This window comes from Rhinoraja longicauda, chromosome 26 (assembly GCF_053455715.1).
Source record: "Rhinoraja longicauda isolate Sanriku21f chromosome 26, sRhiLon1.1, whole genome shotgun sequence".
NCBI classification, from domain to species: Eukaryota; Metazoa; Chordata; class Chondrichthyes; order Rajiformes; family Arhynchobatidae; genus Rhinoraja; species Rhinoraja longicauda.
Genome location: NC_135978.1, coordinates 17,534,885 through 17,550,148, shown reverse-complemented (window position 1 = coordinate 17,550,148; position 15,264 = coordinate 17,534,885). Strand labels below are relative to the sequence as shown.

General features: G+C 43.7%; 1 protein-coding gene across 1 annotated transcript in view; it reads right to left on the bottom strand.

The window, feature by feature from the left end:
• Positions 1 to 7,272, bottom strand: part of LOC144606390 (scavenger receptor cysteine-rich domain-containing group B protein) — a 35,066-nt gene extending 27,794 nt beyond the window's left edge. Inside the window, exon 1 of the mRNA XM_078422431.1 lies at positions 7,158 to 7,272. Coding sequence (XP_078278557.1) covers positions 7,158 to 7,272 — 115 coding nt within the window. The remainder of the gene's footprint in view (positions 1 to 7,157) is intronic.
• Positions 7,273 to 15,264: the final 7,992 nt, after the last annotated feature.

Sequence of the window (15,264 nt, the reverse complement as noted above, 5' to 3'; positions counted from 1 at the left end):
AATGCAGATGAGGTTGTGGCAACAGCTTTAGCAGTGGAGTCCATTTAAAACTGCGTCATTTAGCCTGCAGTTCCTAATAAATCAATTGCACAAGTATGTTGCTTCTCATCCTCAAAGTGTGAAATGTGACATTTCCAGGTCATTTCACCACATTCTGGGTCTTTAACCAGACACTCCCCACGCCTTGTCACTCACACGCCGTGACAAGAAACAGCTTTATCCCTAGAGCTATAGCTGCTCTGAATCAGTCCTGCTGAGAGCCCGCCATGATCTGTCTCTGCCCCCAGGGTCATCTGGCACAACTGACCCCTGCATGAACCGTTTTTTTGCACTTTACCTTGTTCCCCCTTTTTTTTTTTTCCCCCTTTGTTGTTTTCATTTTCGCCATGATTTATTTATATATTTGATAGCATCGATATGGATGGAAGTGACATTCTCAATCTCGTTGTACTTGTACAATGACATTAAAAGATATTGTATAAGAAGATAACTGCAGATGCTGGTACAAATCGAAGGTATTTATTCACAAAATGCTGGTGTAACTCAGCAGGTCAGGCAGCATCTCGGGAGAGGAATGGGTGACGTTTCGGGTCGAGACCCTTCTTCAGACTGATGTCAGGGCGGGCGGGACAAAGGAAGGATATAGGTGGAGACAGGAAGATAGAGGGAGATCTGGGAAGGAGGAGGGGAAGGGAGGGACAGAGGAACTATCTAAAGTTGGAGAAGTCGATGTTCATACCACTGGGCTGCAAACTGCCCAGGCGAAATATGAGGTGCGATTTGTATATTGTATGTATTCACAAAATGCTGGAGTAACTCAGCAGGTCAGGCAGCATCTCAGGAGAGAAGGAATGGGTATGGTATTGTTTATGATATTTGCATTAGTGCACATGGAATAATGTTACTCCACGTATGTGACTCCATCTGGACCAGTGCTGAGGAACTTGGTCACTTCGAGGAGAACACAACTTTGCCACCACAATACAGGGCGAGGATATCAGTCAAATTAGCATTGCTTCATTTTTTGACCCTCTGAATGCTTCACTGTCTCTCACCCACCTTCTGCAACACAACCCCCTCCCCATTAAAAATCATCAATTACCCCAAACTCAACCTCCCTCGCAGCACAGCTGACTACATGCTGGTCGTGACCTCCATATTTCTGTGCCTCCATCTATCTGGCTTCATGATGGTGCAGAATCCTGCACTCACACCTCTCCCCACCAAACTAACTGCCCATGCACACCCCCATCCTCAGTTTCAACCCCCCTTCAAACAAACAATGTCAGTCCTGTCCTTCCCCATTCTCCTGCATCAACAACCAGAGAGCTCCTGCTTTAGCTTCCCTCCCCTTTACTGACACTACACAGCCTATACTTGGGAAAGTTTTCAATTGGCTAGTTGCTGCTTCACCTGCCAATTTTTTGGTCCAGCTTTACTCGGCCAAATCATTTTTCAGCCTCCCTCATGCTGACATTTTGTTTTAGGTTGGTCTTTTCACATCCATTAACAATCTAAACTTTCTGACACAATGACGCATGGTCACATGGCCCACCTCATTCCCTTCAGCCAGATCCAACAATGCCACCTTCTCCCGAAGGATAAAAACAAACACAATTCAGTTCTTCTGAATACATTTCTGAAATATCGGCATTTTTTGCTCTAGATCTACGCTATTCCAATCAATATTGTGACATTTGATGTCTCTTCATTTCATCAAGCTGCAGGTCTATACATTCCTGCAATTTTCTTGCAGATTTTCTCTTCTACATCCCTTTCAATATTTGAACGTGTAGCAGTAAAATTACCTACTTATGACTCAACTCTAACCAAATTGATTCTGTCCTTGTGCCATCAAGGAGATCCTCTATGACACTATAGCATCTTCCCTTTCCAGTGCACCGCCCTGCCCCCTTTTTCAGAACACCTTCATCCAACAATATTAAATTTCCAGTCCTCCCCTAATGTTTGAACCATGTTTCAGTTCCAGTCGTTTCATGAATAGTTAAGCCCTCTTTCATCACACTTTATACTTTCTGATGCATACATTCTAAAACAGGCAATGGTCTTCAAGTAGACTCACCATGTGCTCTCGTCTGATAGTGTGCTTCCTGTTCTTATGCTACCTGCAACTCACATTTCTTCATGTTCTCTTCTGCTGCCCAATCACTTTCAACTTAATCCTCCACTAGCATAGTAATGAACTGCATTGTGGTTCACTCGCACTTTGTTCTCAATGCAAAAAAAAAGGACATAACTTGAGGATGTAACTAGGAAAATGGACAGGGGAGAGTCAGTGGATGTGGTGTACCTTGACTTTCAGAAAGCCTTCGACAAGGTCCCACAAAGGAGATTAGTGGGCAAACTTAGAGCACATGGTATTGGGGGTAGAGTACCGACATGGATAGAAAATTGGTTGGCAGACAGAAAGCAAAGAGTGGGGATAAATGGGTCCCTTTCCGAATGGCAGGCAGTGACTAGTGGGGTACCGCAAGGTTCGGTGCTGGGACCGCAGCTATTACAATATACATTAATGACTTGGATGAAGGGATTAAAAGTAACATTAGCAAATTTGCAGATGACACAAAGCTGGGTGGCAGTGTGAACTGTGAGGAAGATGCTATGAGGTTGCAGGGTCAAGTCAAGTCAAGTCAATTTTATTTGTATAGCACATTTAAAAACAACCCACGTTGACCAAAGTGCTGTACATCTGATTAGGTACTAAGGAAAAAAATGAAACATACAGTAGCACGCAAACAGTTCACAGCGCCTCCTCAATGAGCCTCAAACGCTAGGGAGTAGAAATAGGTTTTGAGCCTGGACTTAAAGGAGTCGATGGAGGGGGCAGTTCTGATGGGGAGAGGGATGCTGTTCCACAGTCTAGGAGCTGCAACAGCAAAAGCGCGGTCACCCCTGAGCTTAAGCCTAGACCGCGGGATAGTGAGTAGCCCCAAGTCGGCCGACCTGAGGGACCTAGAGTTAGAGAGGGGGGTTAGAAGATTTTTGATGTAGGGGGGGGAATGTCCATTTAGGGCTTTATACGTAAATAGGAGGAGCTTGAAGTTGATTCTGTACCGTACAGGGAGCCAGTGGAGAGAGGCCAGAATCGGGGTGATGTGGTCCCTTTTACGAGTACCCGTCAGGAGTCTCGCTGCGGCGTTTTGGACCAGTTGCAGGCGGGACAGGGAAGATTGGCTGATCCCAGTGTATAGGGAGTTGCAGTAGTCTAGGCGGGAGGAAATGAAAGCGTGAATGATTTTTTCTGTGTCGTCGAATTGGAGGAAAGGTTTGATTTTAGCTATGGTTCGAAGTTGGAAGAAGCTGGCTTTTACCACAGCGTTGACTTGCTTATCAAATTTTAATGCAGAGTCAAATATCATGCCGAGGTTTTTGACATGCGGTTTGACTAGGCAGGATAGACTTCCAAGACTGCCTGTTATCGATTTGATGGAGTCGGGGGGGCCGAATAGGATGACCTCAGACTTGCTCTCATTTAATTGGAGGAAGTTCTGTGCCATCCAACATTTTATGTCTTCAAGGCAGTGTAAGAGGCTGTTTAAATTTGACTGGTTGTTGGGTTTCAGGGGGAGGTAAAGCTGAGTGTCATCGGCATAGCAGTGGAAAGAAATGCCGTGCCTTTGAATGATTTGGCCAAGGGGGAGCATGTATAGAGAGAAGAGAATGGGGCCTAGGATGGAGCCTTGTGGAACTCCGCAGGAGAGGCTAGCTGGAGCAGAGGAATAACTGCCTATGTTGATGACGAAACTCCTATCTTTGAGGTACGAAGCGAACCAGCTCAGGGCAGTGCCATCAATGCCAACCGCGTACCGGAGACGGTCAATAAGGATGGTGTGGTCCACTGTATCGAACGCTGCGCTGAGGTCGAGAAGGAGCAGGATTGCACAGTCGCCGGTGTCGATGGCGAGAAGCAGGTCGTTGTGTACCTTCAACAAGGCAGACTCTGTGCTGTGGTGGGCTCTGAAACCTGACTGGAAACTTTCCAGGATGGTGTATTGGTGCAGGTAGGGCACTAATTGGTTTAGAATCGCCTTTTCAAGGACTTTTGACAGGAATGGCAGTTTGGAAATGGGTCTGTAGTTGCTAGGCAAGGTGGGGTCTAGGTTAGGTGTTTTCAGTAGGGGCTGGACCACCGCGTGCTTGAAACTGGTTGGAACAGTGCCAGTGGCCAGAGAACTGTTGATAATAGAGAGGATGCTGGGACCAGCTATTGCAATGACATCCTTCAGAAGGGCAGTGGGGGCAGGATCAAGGGGGCAGGTTGCAGGTTTCATAGCGGAGACAAACTTTGCAAGGGAGGATAGAGTGACGGGTTGGAAGCAGTCCAATTTAGATGAACAGACTAGTGAGACAGCTAGGTCACGGGTGGGAGGGGAAATGTTCATTCTAATGTTCTCAACTTTGTTGGTGAAAAATTTAGCGAATTCTTCGCACTTAGCAGGGGACCCAACTAAGCTGGTACTGGGAGCGGGACATATGACAGAGGTAATTGTTCTAAATAGGACCTTGGAGTTATGAGAGTTTTTGGAAATAAGGTCGGAGAAGTATTGTGCTCTAGCAGACTTTACTGCTTCCTGGTATTTGAGAAGATTGTTTCTCAGAATTTCGAAGGAAATTTGAAGCTTGTCACATTTCCACCTCCTTTCTGATTTTCTGCACTCCCTTCTTAGGGCTTTGGTGGTGTCATTGAGCCACGGCCGACCTTTGGGCTTAGGCTTTTTCATTTTAAGGGGAGCGATAGAATCCAGGATGGAAGAGCAAGTGATATGAGTGGGCGGATGCATGGCAGATGCAGTTTAATGTGGATAAGTGTGAGGTTATCCACTTTGGTGGTAAGAATAGGAAGGCAGATTATTATCTGAATGGTGTCAAGTTAGGAAAAGGAAACGTACAACGAGATCTGGGTGTTCTAGTGCATCAGTCACTGAAAGGAAGCATGCAGGTACAGCAGGCAGTGAAGAAAGCCAATGGAATGTTGGCCTTCATAACAAGAGGAGTTGAGTATAGGAGCAAAGAGGTCCTTCTTCAGATGTACAGGGCCCTAGTGAGACCGCACCTGGAGTACTGTGTGCAGTTTTGGTCTCCAAATTTGAGGAAGGATATTCTTGCTATTGAGGGCAGCATAGGGTTACTAGGTTAATTCCCAGAATGGTGGGACTGTCGTATGGTGAAAGGCTGGAGCGACTAGGCTTGTACACACTGGAATTTAGAAGGATGAGAGGGGATCTTATTGAAACATATAAGATTATTAAGGGGTTGGACACGTTAGAGGCAGGAAATATGTTCCCAATATTGGGGGAGTCCAGAACCAGGAGCAACAGTTTAAGAATAAGGGGTAGGCCATTTAGAACGGAGATGAGGAAAACCTTTTTCTGTCAGAGAGTTGTAAATATGTGGAATTCACTGCCTCAGAAGGCAGTGGAGGCCAATTCTCTGAATGCTTTCAAGAGAGAGCTAGATAGAGCTCTTAAGGATAGCGGAGTCAGGGGGTATGGGGAGAAGGCAGGAACAGGGTACTGATTGAGAATGATCAGCCATGATCACATTGAATGGTCGTGCTGGCTCGAAGGGCCGAATGGCCTACTCCTGCACCTATTGTCTTATGTCTATTGACATGAATGCTGTCAAGATCCTGTTTTTATTTGACTCCTTTCTGTTATCCTAGCTCCATATGAACTTCCCCTTTCACCAATATCTCCCCTCCCGTCTTTACATTTCACTCCTCTTTTCTCCTTATCAACGCCCTTGTGTCCTGTTTTTGTTTGCTTTAGTCTCCCTTTGTCATCCTTTTCCTCTCTAGCCCTTGTCCACGTATCTGCCATTCAAAATAAAAAACATTCACCTATTGTATATCCACCTATCACTTTGTCCTGTCCCCAGCTTTTTTACAGTTTTCTCTCCGCCACCACACGGCGTGGCTGTGTTCTGCAGCTGCGGCTCACCGGCAGTCTCTCTGTCTTTTTTTTGTTTTTTTGTCTATTGTCATCGTTTAATGTACGTTTTGTTCTATTTTTAACTCTGTGTATGTGGGGGGGTGGTGGGGGAAACCTTTTTTTTCTAATCTCCTCCTCAACGGAGATGCGACCTTTACCGTGTCGTATCTCCGTTCGCGCTACGGCCTAACATCGTGGAGTCGGCGGCCTCCAGCTGGGATCGACCTTGAAGACTCCGGTCGCAGGGCCTGGACTTACCATCTTGGAGGCTTCGGCCGTGGGCCCTGCAGACCGCAACATCGGGAGCTCGCAGGTCCCTGGCTGGCGACCGGTTTTTGGGAGCTCCAGCCGTAGCAGCTTCGACCGCCCTGAAGCGCGAGGTACGATCGACCCACTCGCAGGCCCCTCATAGCCCTGCGTGGCTCGGCCGCGGCACTTTCCATCGCCCGGTGGAGGCTCAGGACCTTCATCGGCCTGCTCGGCTCGGCCCTGGGGACTTTCCATCGCCCGGTGGGGGCTCAGGACTTTCATCGGCCTGCTCGGCTCGGCCCTGGGACTTTCCATCGCCCGGTGGGGGCTTCAAAAAGTTGGGAGCCTCGATCACCTCGTGGCACCACGGGAGAAGAATGAGGAGATAAGACTTTTCTTTGCCTTCCATCACAGTGAGGGTGTGCCTAGAGCAATCACTGTGATGGCTGTTTGTGTTAAAATTATATCTGTGTGTCCTGTGCTTTTTGTTGTCTACTGCCGGACCCTGACGTGAGAGGACGCTGGCGCTGTTTATTCGCCGCTTCTCCGTTAGGATAGTTTGTCTGTTTGTTTTTATGTTATGATTGTTTTTGTAAAGCGCTTTGAGCTTCTGGTAAGGCGCTATATAAAATAAATGCTTATTATTATTATTATTATAAAAAGTCTGAAGAAGGGTCCCGACCCAAAATATCCTATCCACGTCCTCCAGAGATGCTGCCTAGCTGAGTTACGCTAGCAATTTGTGTTCCACGCAGGATTCCAGCATCTGCTGTTCCTTGTGTCCGCATGAACTATGGCCTGCTTGACCCTTTTAAGAGAAAGATTGGAAAGGCAACTGGAGCAAGCCATGAGATATTGATCTATTGCACAGCTGCCCATTTCTTATCTAGAAATTCCAATTAAAGGTTCAAAGTAAATTGTTTCTTACCGCCCCCTAATGCTGAACCGCAAACTCACCGGGGATGCCAACAAGAATCATCAGAAGAGTTAGAGTGGTGATTAGGGCACTTAGTAGCAAGAGAGAAAGTATCCATCTTCTTTGTTGAGCAAATACACAGTGTCTTGGAGTCATTTTGTTCAGTTGAATTAGAAGTAGTTCTCCTCTTGATTATACACTGCAGTCAACTTCTCACGGGGCAACTTCGCCTGCACTGAAAACAAACACAAACTGCTAATTTTTGAAGTGTGGTGGGGGAATACTCTTTAATATACCCTTGTCACCATGTATTCTTAAATGGCAGCATCCTAGTACAGGTTATCACACAGGGGAAGTCACTTGAGCTCCTCATCGGTGGAGAATTAACCTCATGTTAGGTACATGTCCTCTTAACAATGGGCTTCACTGTGAATGGCCAGCTTCTGGCCTGCTGCCTCCCCTCGGGGAATATTGTGTAGCATGAATGGTTCATGGATGGGAGAAAATGAATGACAACGGAGTGGGGATGGGGAGGACTGCTTGCTTAGCCCTGACATTGTACATATGAAGAACATGCACTTGCAAAGGTCTCTGCCATAAATCTGTTACGCCTAGTACAGAAATCCAATTTACAAGTCTGAGAAACTGAGCGGGCGTGAGTTTGAATGAGGGGGTCCACATAAGCAATCCAGCCAGTTCTTTAGCTTATGGAGCCAAAACTGGCATCCATCGACCCATTTTGTTTCCACAACCATTAATTGGCTTATAACAATATCATTACTGGGTACTGTATTGAGATATGTGCCTTTCTTAAGCTTAAAATATTGGCCGCATCTCAAGGGATCTGAAACTTGTTTTCCATTATCAGACTATGGCCCATTGATATACATGTAAGGGGTTTAGATGAAATACACTGGCAGGTTTGTGAAAGGAGCATATTTCTTAACATTTGTTACTTTTTCTCAGAAGCTTTCAGTTTTTATCACATACAGTTGTCAGCTAGAAATTCGGAGTTTGTATTACTTGTGTTTTTGGTGTTTCCTTGCGTGGTTTATTCAGGAAGCATTCTAGCAACTGAACACAAAGCCTTTTATAACCAATAGGGACTTTGTTATTATGAAAGCCACCCACATTTAGTCTGCTGAAACACTGTGCTGTGGCCTTCCTAACAGTTCTTCCAATTAAATGTGATTCATTGGCAATGCATTGAAAAAGCTCCTTCTTCAGAAGCCTCTGAACAAGACAATTAAAAGGTGTGTGGTGTCTGAAGTGAAAACTGTGCTTTTACGTTGAATGAAACCTTCTGAATAGAGATTGTTCCCAGCTCAGAAATAAGTGATAAGGCTAGTCTGTGACACAAATGTCTGATTTTAAATGGAATTGTAAAGTTGATGAGGCCAAAAAAAGGTAGCTGGAGGCTGGAACAAAACTGCAAAGGGCGCAAGGATTCACATTTACTGTACTTGACCCATTGTCATTTCAGACACGATACATGTTATCTTGCACTCAGCAGCTCATTTTATGTTGGATTTGAGTTTTATTTTAATTTGAAATGCAATGATGAAATTTCACACGTTGAGGTGGGAGTATTTAAACCTCAGTAACCCGACTGATATCAGAAACTCTCAGCTGCTTTAGCCTGGGTACGTTGCGATGTGGTGATAATTTGCTGGGAAGGCGTGGGCATGCCCTCAGGCCATTTCATATAGAAACATAAGAAGTAGAAACAGGTGTAGGCCATTTGGCTCTGCCATTCAATAACATCATGACTGGTTTCATACCCCATCTCCACTTTCCCCAACTAGTGCTCAATCATTTCATTCATTTCATATCTAAAAATCTAAACATCTGATCAATGTCTGTCTTGAACAGACCCAGTAATTGACTCCACTGATTTCCTGCTTAGAGAATTCCAAAAGGTTCACCACCCTCTGAGTTAAGAAATGTCTTCTTGTCTCTATCCTGACCCTTTATTTTGAGACTTTGACTTGTGAATAGCCAAACCAGCGAAAACATCAAACTGCCCCAGAGGAGCTTTATACCTTTCAATAAAATCACCTCCCTTTCTTCTAAACACAATGCAGTATAGGTCAAGTGTAATTCATCTCTCCTCATCTGACAAGCTTACCATCCCTGGAATCAATTTAGTGAACCTTTGCATGATTTGTATTATTTGTATTATGAGTAGAGAGACCAGTTCTGTTGGCAGTATTCCAAGTGGTGTCCAAGATAGTTAAAGCAGGACATTCCTACTCTTGTATTCAAACCATTTCAATAAAGACCGACATACCTTCCTAACCAATTTATTCACAAAATGCTGGAGTAACTCAGCAGGTCAGGCAGCATCTCGGGAGAGAAGGAATGGGTGACGTTTCGGGTCGAGACCCTTCTTCAGAATGATGTCAGGGGGGCGGGACAAAGGAAGGATATAGGTGGAGACAGGAAGATAGAGGGAGATCTGGGAAGGAGGAGGGGAAGGGAGGGACAGAGGAACTATCTAAAGTTGGAGAAGTCGATGTTCATGCCACTGGGCTGCAAACTGCCCAGGCGAAATACCTTCCTAACCACACTGGTTGCTAAAGATGCATGTTAGCTTTCAGTGATTCATGTAGTAGGATATCCTAAACACTCTAAATAGTTTTAATCTAACTTTTAAAAAATGCTCTGCATTCCTACTTCAATGCCAAAATTAGTAAACTCACAATTTTCAATCCTGCATTTTATCCATCATAACTTCACTGATTCATTTAGCTCATCTATATTAAGTCTCTCAGAATCCTCCTCACAGCTGTGACTGCCACCCAGCATTGTCTCATGAACAAACATGGACATGTCACACATGATTTCCTCTTCCAAATCATGGGCATAGAATGGGGTTAGGGAAATGATCTCTTTGGTAGAAGCATCCCAACGGGGAAAGGACCAGAGCATTCCCACTCCCAGCATTCTATCTCTTAGCCAACTCCCAATCCCTAAAAGCCTATTACTCCCAGTACTGAATGGTCAAATTCCATTAAGTCACTCCTCTTGTGGCATTCTGAAAGTCCAAAAACCTATCACTTCAACTGCTTTGACCCTATCTATTTTGCTAAGGACAGCCTCTAACATCTAATTAATATAACCTAACTATGGAGTTAGACAAGAAAAATATGAACTCAGAAAAATTATCTGGCCAAGCAGCATGTCAAATGTGACTTGCGTATCATTCAATCCATGCTGACTCATGCTTACATTATTTTCCTCAATGGAGGCATATATTAAGATATTATTTTCTAAATGCCCCATTACTACTTCCTTAGCCAAAAAGAAAGAGGGGTGATTTTCTTGGTGGGAATAAGTGATTGGGGCAGGAGGGGAGTGGGGTGTGGGGTTAGGTGCCACAGCTCAAGTATTTACATGCTATATTGGTTATAGCATATTTACATGCTATATTGGTTATGCTATATTGGTTATATTGGTCTCCTCCACAGCTGCAGAAACCCTCATCCACGCCTTCATCACCTCCCGTCTGGACTACTGCAACAGCCTCCTCTATGGCGCACCCTCAAAAATCATCAGTAAACTTCAATACATTCAAAACTCCGCTGACTCACCCACACCCCGATCCGTGACCATATCACCCCCGTCCTTTACAAACTCCACTGGCTCCCCATCCCCCAGAGAATCCAGTACAAAATCCTCCTCATAACCTACAAAGCCCTCCATAACCTGGCCCCATCCTACCTGACCGACCTCCTCCACAGGCACACTCCCACCTGCACCCTCCGCTCTGCTGCTGCCAATCTCCTATCCCCCCACATCCGGACCAAACTCAGATCCTGGGGGGACAGGGCTTTCTCCATCGCTGCTCCCACCCTATGGAACTCACTACCCCAAACCGTTAGAGACTCCTCCACACTCACCACATTCAAAACATCGCTGAAGTCTCACCTGTTCAGTACTGCCTTCAACCACTGAAGGTCACCTCACCTTCTGTTTCCTTTCTCTGTTCGTTTACTTATTTACTTATTTATCTATTTATTCATTTCCCTATGTTCTCTAAATCTCTGTAAAGCGTCTTTGAGTATATGAAAAGCGCTATATAAATGTAATGCATTATTATTATTATTATTATTATTATTATAACAATATCATTACTGGCTACTGTATTGAGATACATGTCTTTCGATAATGGTCAGATGTCTGGCTTCTAGTTTGTCAACCTATGTTCCTATGTCCCTAACTCCAACTCAGCACATACACATTCACTGTCCTGTCATGGGTTCAACTTGCCACAAATATCATTAATTCTCCCTGCTAATTGAAACGGACCAACTCACCAGCAACTTCATCTCATGTTTGTGCTTCATCTCACCGCAATACGGTTTGAATGACAGAGCTATATTCCGCTTAGATCCTTTATAATATCAGCTTTCCTTGAACCTCATTTAATGTCAGCTTGCAAACTCACCGGAAAATCAAGCTAATGTCACTTCCCTCGATCACTGTAATTTCCCTTCCAATAACAATATTCTAACTCTCCAAATCTCAACGTTCTAACTTACCACAGCCTTTCTCTAATGACATGGTTCTGGTTCACCATGAAACGTTCTAATTATTGTTTTCTATGAACTTGTAAATTCCCTCCTAATGATAGTACGCTTAATCATCATAAATTTGCTCTAAGGAAAGTTCGATTTCAACAAAAATCCCTTACGATGAGAGTGGTCTAACTCACTACCAACCAAAGATACCAGAGGAACAAGATGAACCACTCTGTTGAAATCGCCTATACTGAAGTGTAGTACGCAATGGAGCGTAACGTCCGCCATTTTAGTAGGCAAAACCCGCCGTTCGCTATGCCTCTCGCAGTGTAATCAGTGTTTTGGGGAACAGTATATGTGATGATACCATTAAAATGCAGAATATATCTCATCTATCAATTCACAGATTTTTGTTATTTTTCTTTTAAAATGTTTCTGCAAGTTTCTGCCTACTAAAATGGCGCCATGACATACTACGGTTTTTAGGGGCGAGTGGTCTATCTTGTTCTCCTAGTATCTTTGCTACAAACCCTTTCTAATATCACCGTTCTAACTCATCAGGAAGAACTTCTAATTTCAGTTTAAAAAATCCTGACAATCTACTTCTGGTGATGGTTCAACCACACATCACACTGCACTTCTAATGACAGTATTCTATCTGATCACAAAGCTTTTTTTAAAGTCAGTGCTCTCTCTCTCTCTCTCTCTCTCTATGCTCCCTTCTGACCGAGTTTGATCATACCACGAAGTTCAATTTCTTTTCTCTGCCCTTTGGCCCACCGAGTCCAGCCGACCAATGATCACCCACACACTCATTCTATCTTAAAGCTCAGCTAACAAATCTTCAAATGATCGCTGTACATCTCCTTTCAATGACAACCATCTATCTCATCACAAATGGTCTGAACACAGTGCAACCGTGTGCTCTCTATCCACCAGAAACGACTGCTCATGAAATCAATGAAATTTGCAGAAAGTTCCCTTCCAGCAACCTACCATGCCACAACCCCCTTCAAATAATGCTGCTCCAACTCCCCACACATGCTGTCTTGCAAAATGATTAGAAATCCAGCACCTCCAACTCACGACAATCCACTTTTAAGTACAACTAGACCAAGAGGACCCGTTGGGCCCAAACCTCTCCTGCATTGGTGCAGCACCCTCTCCTACCCCCACCCCTCCCCACTTCCCTTTCACCTTCAACCCCCCCCTTGTCCACCCTCCTCCCCCCTCCCTCCCTAGGAGATAGATTTAAACTTTAAAATGTGAATAACTTAAAAAATATAATACCGATTTCAATAAAACTACTTGCATTATCACTAAAGTGACAATGGTGAGTAAGGTGGGCCTAAAATTGTCATGCTATTGTGTGCCGTTTTGGCTGAAGTTCAGTCACAAACAAGATAACAAACGAGAGTTTTAGTATATAGATGCTGCGATTCCTCACAATTCTGGCCGAGCTCTGTTTAACCAAAATGTCTCCTGATGATAATAGTCCACTTTAACCCGAGTCTTCTAATGACTGTGTCCAAACTCCCTATAATCCCTCTGAAATGTCAATGTACCAAAACAACCCAGACAGTGAAATTTCTTGAGATCACGGTAAACTCCCTTCTGATGACATCAAGCTTACTACTCATAATCCTTCCAATCATAAGTTACCAAAAACAATCCTGAGGTTGCTCTCAAATTCACAAAAAATCTCCTCCTCATGACAGAAATATTAAACATTGTAAACTTTAGTTCACAACAAAGCCTGGCAAAAGACCGCTCTCTCATCACAAATAGCTTCAATTTTCACCTCTAAATTACTAGGGGATTTAAATTTAATGGCTGCTCCCAAGTGGAATGTAAATTTCATTTTTAATGTTCATTGCAGAGTATGTCTAGTAACAGTGTTGTAACTCAACACAAACTCTTTCTAAAGACAATGTGCTTACTCTCCACAAATATTTTCTAATATCACTCCTCTAACTCACCAAAACCAGCTCTGATTTTTAGCAAAATTGTGCCAATTTTCTTCTCATTACAGTGCTCCAAATCCCCTTTCAATGTCAGCTCACTACATCACCAGACAGCCTCTTGCAACAGCTCTCTCAATCATGCGGCAGCGGCGGCTTCGCCCGCCCCGGATCGCGGGGCTAGGGTCGGCCCGCTGCGGACCTTTCACCGTCCGGCGCGGCCTGGAACGTGGTAACTACAACAGCCTGACCACGGGAGAAGACGGCAGGGGAAGGGAAAAGACATTCTGGCCTTCCATCACAGTGAGGAGGTGACTGGAGGAGACTCACTGTGATGGATGTTTCTTTCTGTTTGATTTTGTGTGTTATTGCTTATTTTTATTGCTCTTTTATTGCTTTTATTGTTCTTCTTGTTGGACTGTGGGTAATCTTTCATTTCACTGCACATTTATGTGTGTGTGACAAATAAACTTGACTTGACTGTAAATTCCCATCTGATGGAAAAACACTATGTGCCAAAAAACATCTGTTAATGACAATGATCCAATTTGCCTCAAAACCAGTCTAATTAAGGTGCTCCAACTGCACAAAACACATCTGATGACATTTATCTAACTGACCATTGCACCCTTTCAATAAGTCACTATGAATCCTCTCTAATGATTATTTCAATTCACGCCAAACAACATTTTTAACGTTAGCTGTAGAAACACGGAACTGTATTTGCTGATTTTTTTCAAAATAATTCACAAAGTGCTGGAGTGACTTAATGATTGAGGTGCAGCATCTCTGGAAAACATGGATAGGTGATGTTTTGGGTTGGGACTCTTCTTTAGACTCATCACAATATCCATTCAATTGACAGTATTCAAACACTACAAAACTCCTTCTGATATCAGTGCCCCAGTTCACCGCAAAGCAGTTATAATCTCACTTCTCTTTCACACCACAAACCCCAGCAATTAAAATCATTATTGTTCTCGATTCCCTTATAATGACCGCTTCAATTTAACGCAAGGCTTTCCTATTGACAGTGTGCTACCTCCATGCAAAATCTTCTAAAGCCTGTGCTCTCACTTATCATAAACAGCTCTGAACTTTGAGCCTCAGATTCACAATTGTCCTCTAATGACAATATTTCATTCACTGCAAGCCCATTACTGTACTCGTCGAATGACACTAACCCTTTCTAGGATTCGTTTGACCAAAAATAATTTTAAATGGAAGGATCATGATTTATGCTGAATTCCCCTTTTAATTATAGTAATTCTCCAAAAATTGCTCTACTTGTATATATTGACTATAAACACTTTCTACTAACTGTGGTCTAACTCACCACAAACCATGCCCAATGGAAGAACTTTCTTTCTACAGAAGACTAAACTTCAGCGCTCTAAATTCCTTGTCATGCCAATACACTAATTCACAACAAATCCCTTCTAATAACAGAGCTCCAGCTCACCATTAATATTTCTGAATGATGGTGTTCCAACTCACTAATTACTTCCCCTTCGAATGATAATGCCTCATTTCACCAGAAATCCATTCTAATGATAACTCTCTAGCTCACTATAACTTCCTTCTAATGATGATGTTTTAAATCACCACAAATGACTTTGAATAAGATGTTCTAACATAAACATCCTTACATATTCCTCTTCATG